The 25576-nt window shown below is 57.3% G+C and overlaps 1 protein-coding gene across 1 annotated transcript; it reads right to left on the bottom strand.

Moving 5' to 3' along the window:
- Positions 1-454: 454 nt before the first annotated feature.
- Positions 455-3941, bottom strand: FOXC1 (forkhead box C1). Its single transcript, XM_059937768.1, has one exon. It carries the CDS (start codon positions 3859-3861, stop codon positions 2233-2235), a length of 1629 nt encoding a protein of 542 aa, XP_059793751.1. The 5' UTR covers positions 3862-3941; the 3' UTR covers positions 455-2232.
- Between the last annotated feature and the right edge of the window lie 21635 nt (positions 3942-25576).

Genomic DNA, 25576 nt, shown 5'->3' with positions numbered 1-25576 from the left:
GGAGAAGTGGGACAGCCAAGCCGGAAAGGTCAGGCTCCCGGCGCCCGCGCTGCCCGCCTCGGGGGGTGGGGCGGGGAGCGGTGCCCGTCTGAGGGGACAGGGCCGCCGGTCACCTGCGTCCGCTTCCCTTCCGCGCCCGGACAGCCCCGCTCCGACCACGGTCCTTTTGTCCGCCCGCCCCGCTCCACGCTCGGCTCCCACGAAAGGGCCGACGCGGGAACGACGAGATTTGTCTGCAGATTTTTCCCCTTCACCACCCAAAGGGGTGGGGGTGGGGGCCCTGGGAAGCGCGAGGCCGCCCAGGCCCAGGGCTGCGAATCGGAGCGGGTCGCGCGGCGGGAAGGCCGGTCCCGGCCGCCTACCCCGGGGGACGCCGCGCCCTGCGCGCCCAGCCCGGCCGCTGGGCTGCGACTCTGAGCCAGGGACCCAGCAAATCAGAGGCCACGTAAAGCAGTTTTTGACTGGAAGTAGAGTGTATTTATTTGCAGCAATCCTTTAACAATGATCAAATTTTGACAACAAGCAACAGCAATTACTGCTAAGTGTTGCCTCTAGATCGGAGCGGCAGATAGCAGGAAACTGTATTATCTCGAAAACAAACGGAAAGGCCCTGAATGACTGTAATCAAACCGCCATCTCCCCAAAGTCTGATTGACAGGGCAGATCCCCCTAAGATAATGAATTTATTACATTTCCTGGGTTATTTACAAAGGGGGAGGGCCGATCCGAACTGCCCCCTAGGTTTAACTGTAAATTAACAAGAAAAGTGGGATTGAAAAGAAACCACCTGGACTAAAATGCCCTGCTCTTTGCTCCTTCCTTCTTGTTATTGTTTTAAATCTTTTTCAAAAAATAACTGTTCAACAAACATATCTTCTAAAATAGTTTCCCAAAGATTAAATATCCCTTTCCAACCCGCCGTACATGTTTTGTTTTTAAATCAATCCTTCTGCGTTAGACATGAAGGACTGTAGATGTGGATGAGTTATATACATACATTTAAAAGCTGGGTTTTTTCGCTCTTAAAAAGAAGTGAAATTAATAGGAAGAAAATCATCCAGCATTTGGCTCTCAGGGATGTCTAATACACATCGCAGTTTTTCGATGTGATACACAAGCCAGATCTTCATGTGTGTACCTGGAGGCACAGCCACCTCTCTCCACACACAGGTATCACTGCGGTAAGACCGCTGCTGATTCATGGGCTTAAAATTTCCAAATCATGTGCAGTCATTACTGAGGAAATGAATTTGTGTATATGCCAACTCAGATCTGTTTAGGAAAATCTCTTTTTACTAGCCACAAAGCAAGCTGACTGACTATACAGTACGTTTTGCAGAAGATGCTGCAGGGAAAAAAAAAATCTAAACAAAAAGAGACTTTTATGTGAAATTTGACAAGGAATAGAGGGTGTCTCCATTTTTTTCAGAGATTTAGAAGGAGAATTGATAATTTCTAGTGTCTTAATCTCTGAAATCTTTTTTTTCTTATAATATTTAAAGCTGTATGAAAGTATCCAGACATACAGGTCTCATTCAAACTGAATGGTAATTTATTAATAAACAGTGAATATGTTCAACAAAAAGAAAGAAAAGATGATAGAATAAGATTAATACAGTTTCCCTTTTTATAATGAAAAAAAGCACAATTTAAAGTTTCAGGCAATTTAACGTCAGGTTTTGGAAACTCTTTCTGGCGTTTGGTCCACGACATCCAACTACAAATTAAAAATAAATTACTATGTTGCAATTTACATTTTAAAACAAGTCCATGGATAAAAAAGAAAGCGATTTTCATATACGGGGACTTCCTACCTCCTTTCAACAGAGGATAAAATAGTATTTTACAGGTGAGACGTGAAGGCAGGAGGCGGCAGGGGAAGGGACAGGACAGAAGGAGGAAAGCGTGCTCTCTGAAGAGAAGAAGAAACTTACGTGTTATCTGGAGTAACACTGTCCTTTAACAAACCATGACTCTGCTGTCTCTGTACGAAACAATTTACGGTTTTGTTTATTTAGTTAAGGCAAAGTGGAGGTGGCTCCGAATCCGTCTTTTAAGAAAATACTCTTCTTCGTGCTGGTGAGTTGAAAGTTTGGAGGGATTCTGTTCGCTGGTTTGGTGAACGTTTCACAAATTGGGTTTTTGGTTTCGGTTTTGCATCGAGGGTTCTTTTGGCTGCTCCTGCTCTGGGGCCCGGTTTAGTTCGGCTGGGAGGCGGGCAGGGCGGAGGGGTCAGAACTTGCTGCAGTCGTAGACGAAGGCCCCTGACGTGCGGTACAGGGACTGACCGGAGGGGAAGGCCATCTGACAGCTGCTGTTCCCGTTCACCGGCGAGTTGCTCAGGCCGATCCGCTGCGACTCAAACATCCCCCGCACCGAGTGGAAGTTCTGCTGCTGGCCCGGGTAGCCCGCGGCCGCCGCCGCCGCGCTCGCCAGGTGGCCCAGGTCCCCGCCCGCCTGGTTCAGGTACCACGAGGCCAGGCGGCCTTGGTGGGCCGCAGGGTGATGGCCGGCCTCCTGGCCGCCGCCGCCGCCGTGGCCCAGTGACGAGGAGCTGCTGCTGGTGGCCGGGGGCAGGGAGTATTCGGGCAGGGGGTCGTCCACCGAGGAGCCGCCGGCGCCCGCGGGCGCGCCCTGCACGTGGCCGCCGCGCTCCCCGGCCGCGTACAGGCTCATGGCCTGCAGGTTGCAGTGGTAGGTCCCGGCGCCCCCGGCCCCGCCGCCCCCGCCCGAGCCGCCCGCGCCGGGGCTCTGGCTGCAGGGGGAGCCGTACAGGGAGCTCTGGCCCGGCGAGTAGGCGCCCAGCGCCAGCGGGGGCGCCAGGCCCGCGCGCGAGGACGCGGCGGCCGGGGCCAGGAGGCCAGAGCCCAGCTCGGCGGCTGCGCCCTGCGGCGACCCCCGCAGCGACGTCATGATGTTGTCCACGCTGAAGCCCTGGCTGTGCGGCGGCGCGGGCGCGGGCGGCTGGCCGGGCTCCGCGCCGTCCAGGCTCAGCGGCCGCGCCGCCGGCAGGCCGCCCGGGGGGCTGCCCCCGCTGGACAGGCTGCTGCTGCTGCTGTCGGGGCTTTCGATTTTGGGCACCGCGGCGGCGCCGGCGCTGCCGCTGCCCAGGGCGGCGGCCGGGGACAGGGGCTGGGGCGGCGAGGGGCACGTACCGTTCTCGGTCTTGATGTCCTGGATGCGCACGGGCGGCGGCTGCGCTCCGGGCGCCGCGCCGTCTGCCTGCTCGGGCGGCGCGGGCGCGGGCTGGCGGCCGGTCTGCGGCGGGGGCGGGGGCGGCGGCGGCTCCTTGAGGTGCAGCCGGTCCTTCTCCTCCTTGTCCTTCACGGCGTCCTTCTTCTTGAAGCGCCGCCGCCGCCGCAGGAAGCTGCCGTTCTCGAACATGTTGTAGGAGTCCGGGTCCAGCGTCCAGTAGCTGCCCTTGCCCGGCTTCTTGTCGTCGCGCGGCACCTTGACGAAGCACTCGTTGAGCGAGAGGTTGTGGCGGATACTGTTCTGCCAGCCCTGCTTGTTGTCTCGGTAGAAAGGGAAGCGGTCCATGATGAACTGGTAGATGCCGTTCAGGGTGATCTTCTTGTCCGGCGCGTTCTGGATGGCCATGGTGATGAGCGCGATGTAGCTGTAGGGCGGCTTCACCATGTCCTTGGGCTGCGGCTGCGGCGTGTAGGGCCCGTAGGCGCGGGCCATGCCGCCCGGGTACTGCTCGGCGTGCGCCGGGTGCGAGTACACGCTCATAGGGGCCGGCATGGCGGTGTAGCCGCCCCCGGCCGCCGCCGCCGCGCGGTAGTAGCTCTGCTCGCCGCCGAGGTAGGGCACCACTCCCAGGGAGTTGGGGCTGGAAACGGAGTAGCGCGCCTGCATGGCCCCGCTCGCCGCCGCCGCCGCCGCCGCCGCCCCCCGCCCTCGCTGGGCCGGCCGCCCAGTCCGAGTCCGGGCCTGCGGGCTGGTGCCGGGCCGCCGCCTCCCCTGCGCTCGCCCGGCTCCGGGGCGCCTCCGGCCGCCGAGGAGGCTCGGGGCGGCGGAGAGGGCCGAACGCGGACTCGGCCGACGGCCTAGAACGCGCGCGGCAGCTTCCAGGCGGGAACGGGAAAAAGGAGCCCGAACTAGAAAACAAGCAAACGTCCGGCTCGCCGCGCCGCCTGCGCTTCCAGGAGGCTCTGCCCCAGCCGCCGGCGAAGGCGGCCAGATAACCAGGGCGGGGGGCAGCGCGCCGGCTGCCTGCCCGGGTCCGCGTCACCTTTTTTTCAGTCTCTCGCGCGCCGGCCGCTTAAGGAAGCATTGGGAAAACTTCTGAACTTTTGAGCATCCGTCACCCAGGCGAGGACTTTTTTACGCAGTTACATTTTTTCCGGGCAGCGGAGCCCCGCCCCATCACGGCGGCGGCAGCCAATGGGAGGCGGGAACGCCTCCGAAGGAGCCGGAGGCCGAGCCGCGCCGGCCCGCGCCCCGCCGCGGAGGACCGCGGGGCTGACCACACGCGCGCCGGCCCGCCCGTCCTGCTCCCGCGCCCGGCCCGCGCCCCTGCCTGCGCCCCCGCCGGCGCCCCTCCCGCGCCCGCAGCCGTGCGCCCCCGCGCCCCGCCGCCCGCGCCAGGCCCTGTCCCCCACCCTGGGCCCTCCGCTGGACGTCCATTGTTCCCGCAGACTTGCTGGGTCCTCCGGCCCTCCCGCAGACCCTTCCTCCGTCCGCCGCTCCCAGATGTCACCGCGTCCTCGAGCCCCAACTCGCGCTGGCTCTCTCCCATTCCTTGGCCGGCCTGGCCGACTCCAGCGCCGGGATTTCCCGGGCCTCCCCTCCCCTCCCCTCCCCTCCCCTCCCCGGCCACTCCTCCCCTCCCCTCCCCGGTCACCCCACCCCACCCCTGCCCTGCCCTCCCCTCCCCTGCCCTGCCCTGCCCTGCCCTCCCCTCCCCTCCCCTCCCCTCCCCTCCCCTGCCCTGCCCTGCCCTCCCCTGCCCTCCCCTCCCCTCCCCTGCCCTGCCCTCCCCTGCCCTCCCCTGCCCTCCCCTCCCCTCCCCTCCCCTGCCCGATCGCCAGGCTCCCGGGCTCCCGGGCTCCCAGAGGTCTCCAGTTTTCCCCACCTGGAAGTTCTCCAGTCTTGAGCTGGGTTACAAAGGGCACGGTTTTAAGGGCTCAGTCACAGCCGAGCTCCGTTCCCGGTGGGGGCGGAGTTGTTGCCCCCACCTCACCGTCCCCGCGACCTCTCCCCAGTAGAAATAAGGGAGGGGGATATGGGGCCTTGCCAGGAGTCTTGAGGCCGTGGTTGGCGGCGGGGGTGTCTTCGGCGCGCGCTGCTGGAGCCTGGAGGCTACCCCGAATTCCTCTTAGGGATTCGCCGCGACCGCCCTCTCTTGTCGAGTCCAGCACCTTTCGGCTCAGAGCAGGGGTCAGCCTTCGGGCTCAGTGACAATAGCAGGTGTGATGGCAAGAAGCAAGTCAATACGTCCCACCTTCCTCTCCGCACGCGCGTGTCTGCTGGCTCGCAGAGATAACGGGTGTGATTGGGGGAACGTTCAGAATCGCACCTGCAGGGCGGTTCGAGGGTCCTGGGGATGAGCACAGAGGCTAATCCCTGTGCCAGCGCCTGAGACTTGCAGTTTCCGGGGGACTGGGATGGAGTGGGAAGAGGAAGAAGGAAAAGGAGAGAAACCGCGGGCAGGAAGGAGATGGGCCTCCTCTTCTGCAGCGCGCTTCTGCACTTGGGCAAATCTGGAACAGCCCCTCCGGCCCTTTCCTGCAAGCTGGAGGAACTGGCGCGTCTAGGGGGCTGTGAAGATGAGCAGCGTGGCGCATCTCACACCTCCACCCTCCAATTCCTGACAATCTTTAACTGCGAGGACGTGTTGGGAACCCTTTTGGCTTCCCGGCTTGAATCCGGCTTCCTCCTCTGCACAATTTGAGCTGCAGCTGCAGTTTAGGAGTTAGGGCGCGGGCCTGTGCAGTTTTAAAATGTTGCATTTCGGAGTGGACCCTGACATGGAGAGACGCGAGGACCTGCTCTTTCTGAACCAGCCGGGTGCCCGGAAACCTGGCTCCCAGCCACTGCCTGGCCTGCTCCGCGCCTGGGCCGCTCCAGCCTCCTTTCCTGGGCGTCCGCAAGGCCCTGTCTCCACGGCTGGAGGAAAACACTGATTTATCGGCAGGAGACTCCTCAACACTTGTGGGGGAAGGGAGGGGGGGAGAAGCCCCGCGACACGAAAAGTGCATTCGTGTCCAGCCCCCGCCCCACACCCGGACGGATTCTGCCCCTTTGGTCGAGGCCTTGTGGGCGCCCCGGCTTCAGCCTGGAGGCTAAGGAAGTCGGTGGTCGCCCCGAACGCCTCGGCATTTGGCGACTTCGGCCTTTGAACCGCGTCTCCACCGCGCGCGGTGCGCGGGCACCTACGCGGCGATGGCGACTCGGCCGTTTTTCCAGCACGGGCCGCGCCCGGCTCGTGCGCGAGACGTGGTGCCGCGCTACCCCGGTCCCCGCGCGTCCTCCCTGCTCCCGGCTCCGCGGCCCGAGAGGTGGAAAGATCTCCTTAGTAAACTGCAAATCCGACAGCCGGCTGTGCTGGGCCCCGCTTCGGGTATAAAACTGGCCGTTGTGAAATGAGTGTCTGGCGCGCGGGAAAAAGGCGGGGTGCAGTTTACGAAGATCACCTTTCTCCTGCTCGAGCTCTGGATATTCGCCAGGAAAAGATCTTTGCGTTTGTGTTTTATAAGCTTCCTCGGAAGCAAACCTCCACTAAAGGGCTTGATTGTATTTCAAGTACTCGACTTATTATTGTTGTCGGTGGCGGTATTTGAACATGAAGGCGCAGAAATGAAGTCTTTGGGGAGCAGGTTACGGTTTTTGTTTTCAGGTTGGAGTTTCTGATGCCCCCTTCTGCTGCTCCGCGGGTGGTTCAACCACTGTCTCCCCGAAACCCTTAACTCAATGGGCAGAAATGCCCCCGCAGGAAGCCTTCGGCTGCTTTCCTGACACCTCGCGGCTGCGGCCTGAAGGTCCCGCAGGCGACAGCGGTAATGGATGTTTGGTGGGACTGTCGCTGGCCCTCTCCGCCCCATCCCCTCCCTGACCCGCCAGCCGGGGTCACAATTCCCGGGGCCCCCGAGGGGTCTCAGCTCTGGGGAGGGGCGTGACGTCACAGCGATACGCAAAACAGGCCTCAGGGGCCTTAGCTGGAAAAGCACCAGGAAGGGAGAGGTGGCGAGCACTCCAGGAAATGCCCGATTCGCGGCATGGTGACACCGCAGGAAGAGGGGGAGGGGTGGTGTCTTAACGCTGGCCACCAGGAGCGGGAGGAGCTCTTTTTCTTCTCAATTCAAGAAAAACGGAATAGGGGTTGGGGAGGGGACCCCGCGAGTCCAGAAAAGGATTCCGGAGGGGCGGTGAGCCCAGCCCAAGGTGCAAGGATTGTCCTCCTGTCAGAGACCCCTCGGGAACTTTCCAGCGTCCCCCCAGCCCTGGCCAGCGACTCTCCCCGGACACGCGCAGGCCCTCACCGCCCGCTGTCCGGGCTTATCCGCGCCCCGGCTCTAGGCTCGGGAAGCTGGCCCGTCGGGGGGTTAGGGCCGGTCTGACCGGGAGCTTCGGGAGTCAAGAAAGGCGGGCCGCCCCTTTAGATGGGGCAGCCGGGGGGGGGGGGCGGGGGGGTCTCTGCACGAGCGCAGCCTTCCCACCCCCTCGCCCTTCGCTGTCGGGAGAGGCATGGTATCTGAGAGTGCGACCTGAAGGCTCCCCGCTAGACTGAAGTCGCAAGCATTTGTAGCCACGTCTGTTTCGAGGTGTCTTTGAGCTATTTAGGTTTTTGTCGAAGTTCTCCATGTGGCCTCGTTTACGAAGACCTGAAGCCCCAGGGTGGGAGGCGATACGCGGGTGTCAGTGGCCGTTTTTCGTTATCAAACCCTCCGCCGGGCAGGAAGTGCTGGTCATCTGCAGAGGGAGGGACAGGGACCCCACGTCTGAGTGGCCAAGACTCGGGGCAGATCGACTTCTCTCTTAGCTGGGAGGTTTCTGAGTACAGGTTCTGTTAATGCAGTCTTCCTGATTCAGTCCCCTCCTTAGTAGAAAAATAATTCCTACGATAAATGAAAAGAGCGTTTGTTTTTTGATTGTTTTAAAGACAAAGTGATGTCCATGATTGAACGAATAGTACAGCTGCCCTCCTAAGGGCAGCCTCCACAGGAGGTTTATAGGATGGGGTCATTTAATGCCCCCCAAGTCCCCACGACGGGCCGTCCCACTAATTACTCTCACGGGAGGGAGTGTGCCAGCACCTGCTCGGGGTTCCCCCGGCTCGGACCACCTGTCGCCCTTCTGCAGGAAAGCCCGGTCTCCCAGAGCGTTTCTGGGACCCAGCACGAGCTGAGTACCAAGAAAGGGCCACAGGACTCGCGGGAAGCTTTACCCTCGGTGCCCGGCTACGCATGACTGGGGCTTTGTCCAGGAAGAGCTAGATGCAGATGCGAACTGTCCCCTGTCGTTAACCATCAAGGACAAAAATAAAATTTGTTAAGGGTGGATGAACATACAGGACTAGTTGCGCGCCTCGGTTTCTTCCCATCCGGGTCCCCATTAGACTGGGGCGCAGCCTGGCCTGGAAGGGGAGAGGCCCCGCCACTCCAGCTTCCGCCACTGGGTCTCATCCCGGGCGCGGCCGACGACCCGCGGGGCCCCGGGGTGCGCGGTGCGGGCATCACCGGATGCTGCGCGAGGGCGCCTTCTGCATCCACGCGTGGGCTCCGGGTGTCGGAGGAAAGGCCTTGGTGCGCGGACAGACCCGCAGACAGGCCGGCCCCACGGGCGGGGAAGGGCCGGGCGCACCTTGCGGCGGCGGGGCCTGGTCCCGCGGGCGGCGGGCTTCCGGCTCTCTAGCCCAGCACGGGGGCCCCATGCGCGGGGCTGCGCCCCCTCCCGCCCGGAAGCGGCCTGAGGAGCCTGAGTTCGGACGCCCCGGGCCCTGGGACGCGCCGCCCGCCCAGTCCGTGCGCGTGGGGCGCGGCTGCCCTTCCCCCCAGGCCCTGGGGCGGCCGCGGGGCCCTCGGCCGGGGCCGCCGGCACCTGGCTCCGTCCCGCCTGCCTCCCGGGTCCTCGCGTGCCTCTGCACCTGGGAGCGCGGCCCGGTGGCCCCCGCAGGCTTCCCGCCTCGCCCCCGTGAGCGCCGGGAGGGGAAGCAGGGGAGCCGCAGGGCCACCCCCGAGGCTGGAACTCCGGGCTCCGGGGCGCAGGTCCCCGGCCAACCCGAGCGCCGCGGTGGGCTCCGACCCCCGCCGGCCCTGCACGCGCCCCGAGCGCCCCCTGCCGTCTGCGGCCGCCTGTGGGCGACCCGACGCCCCACCTCCCGCCGGCTCAGCCCCTCCGAGCGGCCCCCGGGAGGGGGCTCTGAGGAAGGGGATGGGGGGGGGGGGAGACCTCGCCGGCGGAGGGCCCCGCCTGGCTCCTGGCTTTCGCACCCTGCAACCTAGCCAGCTCCCCGGCGGGAAGAGTCCGGTCGGGAGGCCCCTTGGAGGGACCGGTTCGGACACCCAGGCACAGGCCTGGGCGCTTTTGTTCCCGGGACCCTAGGTGACCTGGTAGGACGCTTGCAGCCACCGGCCACATTCCTTCCTAGCGGCCCCTTTAATTGATGTGCACATTACAGAAAAAGCAGGGCCTCCTCATCAAGTAAATTACATTCTGGGAGATGTCAAGGAATGTATTTACTGGCAGCCAGGTTTGCCAATAAAAGCTGCAAATTAAGACCGCTGGTTTCCAGGAAAAAGTACTTCTGTTTTTTAACCGCTTCTTAGTCTTAATTATGAAAAACTGAACCTTCAAAGAACCGGTTTGGAGAACAGGGCGGGGGAGGCGGAGCTGGCGGCTGCGGATCGGTCCTCATCCCCACCGCGTTTCCATTCCAAGTCCCGCACGACGCGCGACGCACCGGACTGACCGCGGCGGAGCATCGCCGGCAGCAGCGCGAGCCGCTGGCGCGGGAGAGGGGTGTGCTCGGGTCAGCGCTATTTAGTTTGGAAACGAAGATATAAGAAAAGATAAACTATGGCGAATAGGGAGGCAAATTTCCACAGAATAAGTAGGAATAGATGTATGAAAGGAAAGGGGCCACGTGCGTAGTGTTCACTGTGGTCGCTCCCGTATTTTTTAAGGCCAATAGTGGAGTTGGGTTAAACTCTAAATTAAGGGCGAGAAACAAACAAACCCGGAGCTTACTTTTACCGAGGTCCCCTTTGGTTGGGGTCACAGAGACCCCAGCCGAATGAGAGCATCTCTCCACGCCCCAAAGCCGGCCTCTTCGCGCGGACCCGTGCTCGGGGCAGCGCGTGGATCCTGGTGAAGGTGAACTTGTTGATGGGACAGCTCTCCGGTCTTCACCGCGGGCCCTCAGACGGCAGTGACTTCACTGGTCGTCCTGCCCAGCGTTGAGAGTAATCCTTTCATTTAACCCTGGTGTGGACGCTGTTATCAGCATCTTACACAGGAGGAAACTGGGCTTAGAGAGAGTGAGGGACTTGCCCGAGGTCACACACCGTCCCTCATGAATTTACTCTGCTGTGTCCTTGGCCCTAAGATGCCCTTTATGATAAGGTACATCGCTTATGTGCCACCAAGAGAAGAAAACGTTAAACTATTAAACCTTGTCGGTGGTAAGTCCGATCTCAATTTCATGTTAAAATGTTCATTTCAGATCGATGGTACGTGGACTAATCCACTTAATCGACACATATATGGCGGTTTCCTTGTTCAGCGTTATCCCAGCAGCAGGATGCGTCGCCCCGGGCCGGACACCTTTGTGGAGGTAAATACTGGTAACTACGGGGAGAACGTCCATCCTCCTCAATGCCCGAGTCTACTGTGTGTGCAAATACACTTGTGCTGGGCTGGCGGAGCCACACACGTGTTCTAGAGGTGCTCTACTAGAGGCCCCTGCTGGTGCGTTTGCTCCTGGTCCTGAGTGTGATCTGGGCTCCTCTCCTGGATTTCCCTTCCATCTGGTTGCCCCCAGGACGATTCTCCTGGAAACAAGCAAAGGAAGGATGACCTGATCTTTAACGCCCACCCACCTTCATGGCCTGTCCTTATACGCTCAGGGGGACCAGCCAGGCAGGGCCTTGCAGGCCAGGAGAGCTCAGGACCCTGCTGGAAACACCAACACTTAGCTCTGCCCTCACGAGACCTGGCTGGGGGGGGGGGGGAGGAGGGGGGAGAGACAGGGCAGCGGATGTCAGGTTTCAAGCCTGGCTGACCTCCAGGAGCCCGTGGGGGGACTGCCTGGCTGTCAGGCCACAGAGAGGGACACGGAGGCTCAGACCACCTACTGCTGAAAGTGGACGAGACCCAGCTCCCACCCAGCGCGTCACCCTGGCTCCTCGGCCGCAGTCCCACCCGGCCCCGGTGTCCAAGGCAAGGAGGCCGTTGGTCGAATCGGGTTGGGGTGGGGAAGGCAAGAGGTGGGTGGGAGCGAGGATGAACAGAGGGGCAGGGCCTTTTCCCTTTGCGGGAAAGAGTCCTTCCTCTGCCTGCCTGGGACTCCGTCTGGGCCTGGAAGATGGACCCAAAGGCTAGTAGTGCAGTAGGAAGAGCCAGGGGCGGAGCCAGAGGAGGCACGCCCACTTCAGCCAGGCCTGCGGGGGCGGAGGGGGGACCCTTTCCAGAGCAGGGGCTCTGCTCTCCCGGGGAACAGGGCAGCGAGGTGTGCTGGACCCCACCCAGGGGCCCCCCAGGCCAGGAATTCCTCTCTCTTCCCAGAAAGAGCCTGGAGTTGGCCCTGGCGGGTGCGTCCCCCCTGCTGGCGGCCACAGTAGGCGGTGGGCACCTTGGGCCAGACTCCCCGGGGACCCCGGCCCCCGCCGGCCCGCTGTGGCGACAGCCTGGGACTGTCCTGCTTCTCTTCAAGAGCAGCCAGCGTGGGCGTCTGGCCTCCCTGCCTGTCCCCGCTGCGTACGGAGGAAGGTCCTTTTAGAGGCCGGGCTGTGGTGTCCACACAGGCACACGCGAAATCCCGCACCGGGGCCTGTGTTTAGTCTGTCTTGCTGACGTCCTTCCTGAACAGATGGGAAGAGGAAACGCTTCTCTCGGCCATTTTTGCTTCGCCGTACCCGACTCATCCATCATTTTCTCACCTACCGTCCCGGGCGACCCAGTCTGCACCGACGGCCTCGCAGTGGCGGCGGCCGCGTCCCAGGAGAGGCTGCCACTGCCCACCCGCTGGCCTGGGCCTCTCCTGCTCCCTTTCGCACAAAGGTTTACATTATTGGTCATCCCTATGATGAAACAGGCTCCAGATTAGATAAGGTTAAATTACACTTTTATAAGGTGCCAGTATCGTCTTAGGAGACATTCTCTTTTTATTGGAGTGTGCGCTTGTAATAATAGTTTGTTTTTATACTTATCTGTCCTCTAAAGCAGACAACATATATACACACTGTGACTTATTAGGGAGAGGACCCCTCACTGCCCCAAGGGGGGACATCAGTCACTTGCCAAGAAAGACCCGTTTGCTCCAAGTTGCTGCCTCCTGGGGGCCGGCCCAGTTAGCCAGGGGGAGCTGCCCTGCTCTGTGTGGTGATTCTGCATGGTGCCTGGTGCCTTCTTAAGAAACACCCCCTAGTAGTTTTCATTGTTTGCCGTTATGTGTCCTTGCTATCAAAGATGATTTGGTTGGTGTATTTGTTTTAGTAAGGAACCCGTCCAAAGGCAGGCAGACATGTTACTGGGAAAATGTTTTGGCAGGAGTCTGGCAGGGGTTTTACATAATAGGAAAACAAACGGGCCCACCTTCCTCACATCAAGGCAAATACAGCCACACATTTTGTGTAATATCGGTCACAGCGTCCACTGTCTGCGGGAAGTAGGTTAGTTTTCTAGTAAACATCACTGTCATTAGCGTCACCTGTTCTTTCTCGAATGGGCTCAGACTTACCCAGATTGTGATGCTTGGTCCATGTTAGCGTGTCTTTGGATATTTTAAAAGAGAGGGCTAGTGCGTTGCAATCACATTTCCTTTTACTTTTAAATGAATTTCGAAAAATCTGTGTTTCATATTTCTCCTTAGTTTGGCAGAGTTTGAATTTTCCTCGATTATGCATTAAATGAAGTAAACAAGTTTTTCTTACTCTCTTTTTCCTCCTCTCACTGTTGGTACGTCACCTTTCCTGAGGATATCTCTATACCTTTGCTGGTTTCAGGGAGGTTCAATTATCAGATGGTGTTGATAGCCTGTTGTGGATCTCATGAAAGAGTTGTGTTACTTTCCAGCAGTGCCAAACATTTTCCAAGTAGGTAACCAGAAAGCATCCCCTAGCAGGTCACAGTAATATTAAATACAGGTCAAGTGCTGGATTCGAAGTTCTTGATCATGTCGCTTGAAAAACAAATTTCTCTGATGTGTCTGGATCTGCTTTTCCAATATCAGTGTAACTTTCAGTTTTATCCACCAGACAAACAACTATTGCAAGTGTCTACATTAGGCAGAGAAAAAAGGGGATGGGTACACGATTTGTTCTTTGTCTTAGGAAAAGTTTGAATTGTGAACAGTTCACTCGAATATATGTCTTGATAGATTCAATTCATCCTCCTCCACTGTGCCCCACTTCTGACCATTTTATATTATATTTAAAATTGAAGATTAGCTGGGGTGGGGGAATGGCAGGAGAGAATGGAGGTGAGCTCAGAAAAGAAATCAAACGGGGGACCAAAATTTTGAAGAAGAGGTTTGATGGGTCTTTCGTGGAGACCACCTTCTGTTAAAAAGCAGAATGCCTGTGGTTATGTGACTCAGTCTGAGCCCCACTGGGGGCCAGGCTGTGCCGGAGACGCAGGGTGGGCCCTCTGTGCGCTGGGTGGACTTTTTTTCTTTGGGGGAGGGGGTAGGGTATTTTTGTTCAAGGATGCCTCCTCTGTTTTCTTTTTTAAAAGATACATGAACTCTAACACTTCGGTGCAAATTGCTTCTATAGCATCCATTTTCCTCTGTGCCCTGGGGAGGGGCAGGGATCTGGGGGGCAGTGGTGATGGAAGGGCTCCGCCTCGCCCCCTCCTACGGCAGGTCCAGTCTGGGGCAGCAAGATCAGCACCCTGGCATCTGACACCCTGGAACTGAGTGTCTGGGGAGCTGAGTGCAGCAAGAACCCAGGCTCTTGTCGGGAGACTCTGAGGGAAATGAGGGCTCCCCACCCAGTCACCCAGCCACCCAGCCACACACAGGCTCAGAGCAAATACTTACGCCTGGCAGAAGGTGGTGTTTGTACCAAAGTCAGGAACCTTCTGGGGCCTTCCTGCCGGGTGAAAGGCCGTGCCATCTGCTGGGGGGCAGGGGCCTGCAGCCCACCTGGCGGACGGCGTCCACCTAGAGCAGGCACTGGGCAGGGGTCACCCCCAGGCGCTGTGTCTGCGGGGCCCGCACCCTCTCCTGCATCGAGTGTGGGTGTTCTCTGCGAATAGTTTCCATCTCAGTGTGGAGTTAAACGTCTGCCTGGTCCAATTTCTGCCCACATTCGGTGTACACCATGAAAGGCCATTTTTCTTTTTGAAGCAGATCCAAAATAATACACATGATGAAGTGCAGGCAGGATGCCTGTGGAAAAAAGGAACTTCTCTCAATTATTTCAGTGGAACGAATGGCTGAGCCCTGCAAGCAGCATCTGATGGAGGAGTGAACCTTCCCCTCTTCAAGCTGAGGCATCAGCCGCAGAGGGGAGCCCAGGGGACCCTGACGGCGGGGCCACCAGATCACCGGCCACGTGCCTCGAGCCGCAGCAGCTCCAGGCAGGCAGGCAGGTGGCCAGCACCAGTGCTGAGCTGTGCCTCGGTTTACTTTGTTTTCAAAGGAGAGAATAATGTGTCTCTTTTAACTTAAAAGAGATGTTTATAAAATGATCTCAATGGAGAACCTTTGAGAAAGTCAACTGTAAATATAGGACATGAAAGAACGGTGATTATAAATAGGAAATGAAAGAGCAGGTTGGGTCTCTGAGCTTCCAGTTAAGGCCACTGGACTTTCAGGTTTCTGCTCCGACCAGCACACGCTGACGGGAGTTGTGTGTTCAAGTGTGATTCTGCAAATGAAGAGCCCGACTGGCCGCCTCTCAGAGGACCGTCACAGCGGAGGGGCCTGCACGTCAGTGCTGGTGATGGAGTGTGTATGAGCCATCTCACTGAGCTTTAGAGGAAACAGAGAGAGCTACGGAATCTAGGGGAAAAGCCCTTTGTATATTGCAGTAGATATTAGAGTGTAGATATCCACAAATGACACAGTCCACTGCAATGTGAGTTGGGTTTAAACACAAGTGAGGTTTTTAACAATGCAAACTCTGAAGCAAAACCTTTGGAAGGAAACTAGATGCCCGTGGATGAGAACATCAACTTAATAGGGTCACGAAAAATCATCATTAGGAGCACCGTGCAGATATGAAATGGTGATGGTTCCTTTGAACAAAGAATGTCAAAGAAAATGCAAAATGGAAATGGTGGTTAGGGTAGTGGGGTGATGCTTTCTTCCATCTAAACCTTTCTTTGATGTCTGATGATACAGGTTTTAAATTATGAAGTGGGAAAATGGAATCTAGAAAAGCATTGTTTGCGATTTCAGATCAATCTAATCACATCAAGAGGAGCTTCTCCGGAAGCTGCTGGCGGCGGGCCTGGAAATTCCCCAGGAACAAGTATGGGGCAGGCAGAGGGCCTCCTGGGAGGTATGGGAAGAGGGGGAAGTGGGTGTCGTGAGAGGTGTAAATGGCCCGAAGTAATTTGGTGAGAGGAAGAGATAAACAAGGGGCCCAACGCCCTGGGAAGGCGGGAAAGAGCCCCAGCTGCTCCCACCACCAGGGCATTGAGTTTCAGTAAAGCCCTTTATCTCCCTCTGCTCTGATGTTATCTCACCTTTAAAATGGTAAATCGTTTATATAACGTTTGCTGATTCCTGAAATGAAGGGGCTGCAAGTTAACGTGAAGACAAGTGGGGGCAGTGGGGAAAAGTTTGAGGGTATTGATTTCCCTCTGGTTCTGCCTGAATCTAATCTCCGAGCTTGTGGGGGGCCTGTGGGAAAGGGGGATGTGAGGGGAGGGCTGACTGCTCCTGGGCTGTTCTTCTGGTTTTCCTGGGCTGGGGTGTGTGTGTGTGTGTGTGTGTGTGTGTGTGTGTGTGTGTGTCCCTGCCTGGGAGGCTCCAGGGCAAATGGCTCTGGCTTCCCAGGGAGAGCAGGTTTTGGGGGGTGGGGGGTGGGGGACGCCTGGCTCCGGGCAGATGGGCTGTTGGGCATCCCCCAGAGCTGTTTCCCGGGTAGAAGGGCCCAGGCTCTTGTGTGATGTCAGCCTGAGACAGAAGAGAGGTTCTGAGGACAGCAGAGGCGGAGGACCTGGAAGTTTGCCGCAAGACAGCCAGTACAGTTCTGCTGCCCTTCCAGCATTCAGGGAAGAGGGGTCGTTAAAAAGTCCAGGACCAGCTTGTTTTAGACACGCCCAGTGCAATAACTGATGCTAGAGCTGGGGTTAAGCATTAAAGGTCGGTTCCATATTTTGTGTTTATTTTTTGCAAATTTAGTTGTTACGGGTTTTTGTGTATTGATGCCAAGTGTTCTCTCGTAGCTCCATAAACTCAGTTTGGAAGCTGGGAACCCACGGGTCTTAACCCGTTCCTGGCTGCAGAGGGACGCGTTCCCGGCGGAGCTTCCGACGTTCCTGGCGCGGCCGCGGGGCCGGGTGGAGCTCTGGCGCCATCGCGCGGCAGGCGGGGAGACTGCAGGCAGGACTCACCGCCCGGCTGAGTCTGGGTTTAAGGCTGAATATTTGCGGGTCAAGGGCCTCCCCAAGGGAGGCGGAAGGCGGTAGTCCCCTCGTTAGGGAGAAGGAGCCACTGAATTTCAAGTCACACTGGGGCCTGTTTTGGTGGGTCTGTTTCCGTAATGTGGGCAGAAAAGCCGTAAGTGAGCTGGAATCCCCTTGCTTTCTACTTTGCTCCTTCCACGTGCAAATCCAAGAGTACCTGCGGGAGGCAGCCAAGGCCGGACAGGCTCCAAGTGTGTGCTGTGCCACCCAGCGCTGCCTCCTGCGCCCCTTCTCCGGCGCCGGCTCCGAAAACACGGCCGCCCCTCCTTAGAGCCGCCCCTAGAGCAGGCCGTTCCTGTGTGGGTCGGTGGGAGCCTGCGGGCAGGTCCAGGCAGACTTGTGTTAGAGGCGGCGTGAGCGCGCTCCCCAAACCCCTCCGTCCCCAGGCACCGCTGCCAGGTCCTTGCCTGGGGGCCGGCGCTCACCGCAGCGGGCTGTCCGGGGGCATCCGAGGGGCACCCGAGGGGCACATCCTCCTCTCACCCGACGCAGCACTGCTTTCTGAATTCAGGGCGGACCTGGGGCACCAGTGAATGACCCAGTGGGGGCCCTTTACCCGGGCGGGGGTTGCTCCCTGGGGATCCCCCCGATCCAGCCAGCTGGGCAGCTGAGGACTCGGACGTGTCACCTACCTACAAATCCAGCCCTTGGGAAACCTCAACTACGAGGGGCCATGGGTGGCCAGGTTAGTTAATTCAAATAATGATTTTAATATGATGATTAATATTTGATGATAATTACGAGTATTGCTATAGTAACATGAGTAACAGTGACGTTAAGTAACACAGGTGTTCATAGCTGTCTGGAAGGATGCCTGGACGCCGGGAGGCTGTCCCTCGCCGCTGCGTCCACGAGTCCGTCTTTCTTGGACCTGGTTCGGAGCACCCTCGGTGATGCGTCTCAGGTCGTCGCCCTCCTCCGCCGGCCCTTCCTTGCCTCGTCCACTTTGCCCAGTGCAGGGGCTCCGCCGGGGGACTGTCTGCCTCGTGGGGCGGCCGCGCTGTTGGTGGGGAGCACGGCCGCCTGGACCGAGAGGAGGATGGAGTCGGTAATTTGACGTCTCCCGAGAGAAGGGGGGCTTCTGCCGAAGATTTTCAGGGCGCACATTCTGAATTTTCACTTCTAAGTCCCAGGCCGTGCTTTGGTATCAGAGGTGGCGAGGACGTGGGTGTGGTGGCCTAGATGATCGTGACTGCGGAAGCACGCGCGGGTCATGACCATTCAGGAAGCATCTCCTGGGTCCCTGGCCCGCTCGGGCCGCCCTCACCGTGTCCCAGGCGTGGGGGTGCCCGGCCATCTGTCCTTCCCTCCGCCCACGGCCCCGATGCGCCCCCCGCGGGCGCGAAGGCTGGATGCACAGCGGGGACAAGCCTGGTGGCCCCGGCAGGTGGAGACGCCCCTGGGTGCCGGGAGCTGGGTGAACGGGCTCCGAGGGCATCTGGCGCCCCGGGGACGCGGTTACCTCCCGGCAGGCGCGCCCTGCCCGGGCACTGCCCGAGCGAGGTTGCGTAAAAAGCCTTTATGAGCCGGGGAAAGTGTGCAATTTGTTCTGGAAGAACGTAAAGCTCATTGTTTTCCCTCGGCTGCCGGTTGCTCTCAGCCCCGTCCGTCTCCTGGGAACGCTCGCTCCTGCCCTCACTTCCACGGGCTTCGGGAGGAAGCTTCCAGACCACGGAACTCTCGTCCTTCAGAAACGAAAGGGAAAATAGGGCTTTCCCTCTTTCCTGTGATTTTCAAAAAGGGGTTTCATGAAGGACGAACTCCTGACAAGTTTCCTTGGCATGGCGGCCCGTATAGAATTCGTAACACGCGTAGAGTTTACTCAGAAGCCTCGGGTGCCGTTCAGGCGGAGCCCTCAGTGCAGGCCCCCCGCGTCTCCATCCTCGTGGGCTCACGGACCTCGTGGCCGCCGAGCCGGGGGCGCGGGCAGCGGCCTCCCGCCGGCGCGGCTTCCCCGCAGGCTCTCCTCGTGGGCGGGGGGCTCGGGCCGCAGGTCGGGCAGCTGCGAGAAAGCTCCTAGCTGGGTGACCTGCCCCGCAGCGCTGTCCTCCTTGGCCTGACCGCCATTTCTGGTGCCTTCATGTGGCTTTTTGCTTTCTTCGAAGACAGCAAAACAGAAACATTAAAAAACTCGTATCACACACACACACACACACACACACCCCTGGATTCGCCTGTGGCAGCCACACGTACTTCGCGGCCCTCAGTTACCAAGCAGGTTCAGGGCGCAGCAAGACGAAGGCCTGTCAAGTCAGGAGATGCCTCTTCCTACCACGGGGTCCCAGGACCCGGGGAACCTGCCTCTGTTGAAGCTGCAAAGGAAGCAAGCAAGCCCTCCGCTGCCCCCTCACCGCTTCTTCCCCCGAGCAAAGTCTTTTTATTTTCTCTGTCACGTCTCCCCCTTCGCCTCCGGAGAAGCAGCAGCGTGTGCGGCCGGTGGGACCGCCAGGCTGGTGAAGGGACCTACCTACCGGGGGCTTCCTCCCCAGGAAGCAGGACGCAGGGCCCGCTCCTCGGGACGAACGTGCCCACAGAGCCTGGGCGTCGCTTGGCTTGGGACCGAGGTGCACGCTGACATGGAGGTGGCCACAGGTGCCTTGGGTACTGTTCATGGGGTTGCAGCAGCCTCGCTGGGCTTCCAGAAAATTCGTCCGAGGTGGAAAAGCTCCTCCTGAGGCTGATGAGGCTGAGGAAGCGGACCTGGGCCTGTTTCTCTCGAGCTCCCTGTGTGTTCGACAAGCCGAGCAGAAGCCCTCCTGAATCTCTTCGCTCCTCACAAACACTGAGCCCCGCTCTCAAAATCGCCCAAGGATCTTTCCATTAGTTCAGAGGAAAAATGTGCCATTTCAGACTCAGAACGTATCTCTTTATAGCTGTAGAATCATCGTGTCATGGAAGAAGCAGGCGGTACCTGGGGGCTGGGGGTGCCTGACTGTAAAGGGCTTTTCTGGGTAGTGATTTTCCACTGAACGTACTTTAAATCAGCCTTCTTTGACTATAAATTTCTATTCGTGGGCTGAGTCTAGAAGCATGTAGGTTTTAAAAGACTGAGCAAAATTAATCTTGCTGAGGGTTGTGTGTGTGTGTGTTGTGCATGTGTGTTGGTGTGTATGTTGGTGTGCGTGTTGGCATGTGTGTGCTGGTGTGTGTGTGTGCTGGTGTGTGTATGTTGGTGTGTGCGTGTGTTGGTGTGCGTGTGTGTGTTGGTGTGTGTGCGTGTGTGTTGGTGTGTGTGCATGTGTGTTGGTGTGTGTGTGTGTTGGTGTGTGTGCATGTGTGTTGGTGTGAGTGTTGTGTGTGTTGGTGTGTGTGCGTGTGTGTCGGTGTGAGTGTTGGTGTGTGTGCGTGTTGTTATGCATATGTTGGTGTGAGTGTTGGTGTGTGTGTTGTTGGTGTGTGTGCGTGTGTTGGTGTGTGTTGGTGTGTGTGTGTGTTGGTGTGTGTGTGTGTTGGTGTGTGTGCATGTGTTGGTGTGCGTGTGTTGGTGTGTGTGCGTGTGTGTGTCGGTGTGAGTGTTGGTGTGTGTGCGTGTGCATGTGTTGGTGTGTGTTGGTGTGTGTGTTGGTGTGTGTGCATGTGTGTTGGTGTGTGTGCATGTGTTGGTGTGTGTGCATGTGTGTTGGTGTGAGTGTTGGTGTGTGTTGGTGTGTGTGCGTGTGTTGGTGTGTGTGTGTTGGTGTGTGTGCATGTGTGTTGGTGTGTGTGTTGGTGTGAGTGTTGGTGTGTGTTGGTGTGTGCGTGTTGGTGTGTGTGCATGTGTGTTGGTGTGTGTGTTGGTGTGAGTGTTGGTGTGTGTTGGTGTGTGCGCGTGTGTTGGTGTGTGTGTGTTGGTGTGTGTGCGTGTGTTGGTGTGCGTGTGTTGGTGTGTGTGCGTGTGTGTGTCGGTGTGAGTGTTGGTGTGTGTGCGTGTGCATGTGTTGGTGTGTGTTGGTGTGTGTGTTGGTGTGTGTGCATGTGTGTTGGTGTGTGTGCATGTGTTGGTGTGTGTGCATGTGTGTTGGTGTGAGTGTTGGTGTGTGTTGGTGTGTGTGCGTGTGTTGGTGTGTGTGTGTTGGTGTGTGTGCATGTGTGTTGGTGTGTGTGTTGGTGTGAGTGTTGGTGTGTGTTGGTGTGTGCGCGTGTGTTGGTGTGTGTGTGTGTTGGTGTGTGTGCGTGTGTTGGTGTGCGTGTGTTGGTGTGTGTGCGTGTGTGTGTCGGTGTGAGTGTTGGTGTGTGTGCGTGTGCATGTGTTGGTGTGTGTTGGTGTGTGTGTTGGTGTGTGTGCATGTGTGTTGGTGTGTGTGCATGTGTTGGTGTGTGTGCATGTGTGTTGGTGTGAGTGTTGGTGTGTGTTGGTGTGTGTGCGTGTGTTGGTGTGTGTGTGTTGGTGTGTGTGCATGTGTGTTGGTGTGTGTGTTGGTGTGAGTGTTGGTGTGTGTTGGTGTGTGCGCGTGTGTTGGTGTGTGTGTGTGTTGGTGTGTGTGCCTGTGTTGGTGTGCGTGTGTTGGTGTGTGTGCGTGTGTGTGTCGGTGTGAGTGTTGGTGTGTGTGCGTGTGCATGTGTTGGTGTGTGTTGGTGTGTGTGTTGGTGTGTGTGCATGTGTGTTGGTGTGTGTGCATGTGTTGGTGTGTGTGCATGTGTGTTGGTGTGAGTGTTGGTGTGTGTTGGTGTGTGTGCGTGTGTTGGTGTGTGTGTGTTGGTGTGTGTGCATGTGTGTTGGTGTGTGTGTTGGTGTGAGTGTTGGTGTGTGTTGGTGTGTGCGCGTGTGTTGGTGTGTGTGTGTGTTGGTGTGTGTGCGTGTGTTGGTGTGCGTGTGTTGGTGTGTGTGCCTGTGTTGGTGTGTGTGCGTGTGTGTGTCGGTGTGGGTGTTGGTGTGTGTGTGTGTTGGTGTGTGTGGGGAGAGAGGGCACTGGGGCTAAGGAAGCAGGAGTAGAGACTTGAACTTTTCTTCCTTCAGAACCACGCCTGGGCCACGTGGCGGCCTCGAGGTCGGCTGCTCTGACCTTGAGCTTCTCCCCGGGACCGAATGGCTCCTCCCGGTCAGCAGGCGCGCGGTGCGGTCAAGGCAGCCACGCCGGCTGCAGGCATAGTAACACGGCCCCGTCAAGCGACGGCCTCCTGGATTCTCCTTTAGAGAAAAGGGCGAGGTTACAAGGTCTGAAAACCAGTCTGATGACATCATCAGATCTTTTAAGGCTGTTTGAAGTCACAGTTGCCCTTGATCATCATGATGTTACAAATCCAGTAGATCGCAACTTAAAATGAGCCCAGACAAGAGCAACAGTTCAGAGCAGCAGACCTGAGACGTGAATGAAGTTCTGCCTTTTAGGGCTTCCGCCAGGAATCAAGAGAAAACTCTGAAGGTACGAGAGAGTCTCGCTTGGGGCTGAGTCAGCAGGCTGGCCACGGACGGCACTCAGTGCGTTGCCCTGCGTCCTCTGCCGGCAAGGACCGGAGGGCACCCGGCTGCTGACCCAGGGGCTCTGGCTTCATCCAGGGCTCACCAGCAGGTTGGAGGTGGGCTCCTGGCAGCTTGCTCACCTTCGGAAGTAATCCTGCTCAATCTCTGAGACCTTTTCTTGAAGGAAACTTTTCTTCCTGCTTTTCTCCCAAATATATCAGGGTCCATTCTCATCACTGGTGATATTCAGCTCTGGAACGTTGCCGCCACGGACTCTGAATTAGAGACACTGACCAGGGCTCCTGGGGAAACACAGGGTCAGGTTTCTGTGAGCCTCTGGTCACAACATTTTCATCAACTGATTAACAGAGGACCTTGTTTTACGTGAGCTTCTGTTCAGAGACACCTTATTTAATACTTATTGTTGATTCTTTAACGCTGAGCTCACGGCCCACAGCACCGTGACTCAGACCTGGATGAAGTTCGTCCAATACACGCAGTTGAGGAACGTCACGGCCTTCTTGCCCTTAGGAGGACGAGACGGCATTCATCACCCTGCTTGGGGGCCACTGTAAGCAGCACAGAAAAGTGGAAATGGGCCACTGAAGAGGCCACGAAAAGACAACTCAAGTTCTTTACTGCCCTGTGCATGTCCATGAATGGCAGTGGAAACACTGAGAGTATTGATTTGGGGTCACAAATAAATTTCAGTGAGTAGGAGAATTCGCAAATACAGGCTCTGTGAATAATGAGGATCGACTGTAAATCGGTGAAACCAACGGGCATTTTTAAGATCTGTTGATTCTGGGTGATGATTATGATCTAGTCATTTAATTGTTGGTCTTATCAAAGCAAAGATAATTCACATTTTAAGAATTATCTGCATTTATATAATGTTTTCTTAATAAAGACGCCAGACTTTGAAAACAGCTCTTTTCCCTTCTCTCCCTTGAAGCAGCAATCTCTCTTCTGTCTCGCCTTCGTACCGCTGTCGGGAAAGTTGCTTGTCAAGCCCCCCACGTTTCTGGCTACGACTGGCACTGGTGTCAGCCTCATCTGCTGTCACCAGTGGCAGTGTGTTGGCGTGTCCCAGAGAACGAAGGTTGTCAGCGTTCAGCTGTGGAACATGAGGGTCTTCAGTGTCCTAGAAGCAGTGAATTATTTCACTGGGAGGTGGTGTTTTTGGCCTTTGGAGCCGTGTTGGGAGAAAACACTTCAAGTAAAGGATCCCTTTCTGGTGTCCTTTTTATATTTTCATGACAAGGACGGCTTGTCCTGTCACTTCTCCAGAGTGAGATGATGAAACTGTTCCCCTTGGGCACCATCCCTAAAGTGAGTGCCACAGATCACTAGTCATCTGGATCGTGCGGTTGGGAAATTCTGTGCAGAGTCAAGCTTGTTTCTCCTCCGCAGGCCTTCTCAGAACCTTTAGCTGCTAAAGCACATTTTGAAATCCCATGAAGTGCGTGTGTGCCCCACACAGGTTGACCGTGGAATTATCTCCCAGACCACTGTTCTCTGGGTTCCCTCTTGGGAAACACTTCTGTGGAGGCTGGACCGGGCCCAGACTACACGGGGTGCGTCTAGGGTGGATACGGGGCAGCTGGTGCGTGGGCTCTGGTGCTGCTTCCACGTGGAAAGAGGCCGCCCACAATGGGACCAGAGCCCTCTTTCCTGTCGTCTGTCTATTCTGTTGGGGGATGGTTTCCTGGTGTTTAGGTGCCGAGATGGATGTGCTGTGCCCTGTGATTTTGCAAGAGGCGTTTGTCAAGCCCTGACTGTGAACGGGCACTGAGAGTGGGCGATGCGGAGAAGAATGGGGCTGAGAGTTGCCAGAAGACGAGAGAAACTCTGGGGACTCCTTTGATCTTGCTTTGCACCCGGCATTGATAATCATCTCAACCTCAGTTACCAAACACAGGTATTTCAGGCTCTGTGAACCCCGCTGAGCACAGTGGAATTGGGGCCGTCTGTTAATTACTGTGGTTGAAATACTGTGGCTTTTCTCTCCCCTGTGCATTTCTCATGAGCCAGTGTCACCTGCACAGGTGGATAACGACGGTGACTCTAAAACAGTGCCCCAAAGTGGGCTTTCGAGGGAGGGGTGGCCCCTCTTGGACTTGGTGTGACTCAAGGCTTGGTACAGGCCTTCTCCACACAGAAGGAAAGCACGAAAACGTTATTATTCGACAAGTAGCCTGTGCCAGGTGCTGTGCCAGCCACAAGGCAACAGCATAAGTGTGATGAGCTTCTGTCCCTATTGAGAGAGGCTCCTGCACTTATGAGGAAATGGTGATAGTTCAGCCCCCAGGTCTCAAATGTGCCCTCGGAGCCCAGGTTCGCCCTGACCAGCGGCTGGGATTGCTGGCAATGTTTGGGACAGAGGGGTTCCGAATGGAGTTGACTGTAATTCAACTGTAATTCAGTTGTTGGGAATTACATGAAAGTGGTGATAAAGCACGTGGGACAGTGTCTGGCTTGTGGCAGGAGCGTAGGACAAGTGGCCTCTGTCACCCATTGTCATTGTCACAGGGCAGGTTCGGCCTCGCGGTTGCCTGTCTCCTCAGAGCCTGGCCGTGAAGAAGTGACAGGTGACTGTTCGGCAAGCAGTAGGCAGCTCACATTTGTACGCTTAGTTTTTGGAAGAATTTTTGTTTTCGATCATTCCGGGAACTAATGACACATGCAGAGTGAGGTGGTGAATTCCGTCTGTTCGTCAGCTTCATTGAGTGGCACGTGTGTCTGCGCTTTATCCAGATGATTCGGGCACGCGTACTTTGGGGGCACATGTCTGGAAAGGGCCTCAATTCTCCATTTCACGTTTTGTATTGGCAGGTGCTCTGGAACATTACACACCTGTCCTCTGAACTTAATGACAGAACACGCTCTGTGTGTCAGTATCTCACAGGAAGGATTATCAGGGTGTTCTGAGCACAGAAGGTTCTCTGCAGAGGAGGTAGCTCTGGGGTATGTGTGTGGATTTTTCTGTGAAGTCTACAGCACATGCTGTTTCTGCAAAGGTGGCTTTACACTAGCTCGCAGATCCCTTCCTGGGACGTAACCCAGTGGCCAGGTGAGCCGAGCCCTGTCGCCCGGGACGCAGAGACCGTGTCCGGCGAGGCTGCAGATGCAGCCTCCAGCGCCCACGGGAGCAGAGGCTGGCCACCACGAGGGCCAGGCGACGGTCTCGGCCACTTGACTCCCTTGCTTCTGACTTCCTGCCAGATTCTTTGGGGCTGAAACCTCTTGTCTGGTGCTGGACCATGTCTGCCCAAGGGTGAAAATTTGGAGGAGTTTCTGCCAGAGCTATTCAGCCTTTCTTGAGTCAATGAAAAAGGCAATTCTTCATTTGAATTGTTTGGCTTCAGTTCACCAGTGATTTAAAATGTG

The sequence above is a fragment of the Balaenoptera ricei genome, chromosome 11, assembly GCF_028023285.1.
Source record: "Balaenoptera ricei isolate mBalRic1 chromosome 11, mBalRic1.hap2, whole genome shotgun sequence".
Lineage (NCBI taxonomy): Eukaryota > Metazoa > Chordata > Mammalia > Artiodactyla > Balaenopteridae > Balaenoptera > Balaenoptera ricei.
The sequence above is the reverse complement of the archived record's forward strand: the minus strand, read 5'-3'. Positions and strand labels throughout refer to the sequence as shown.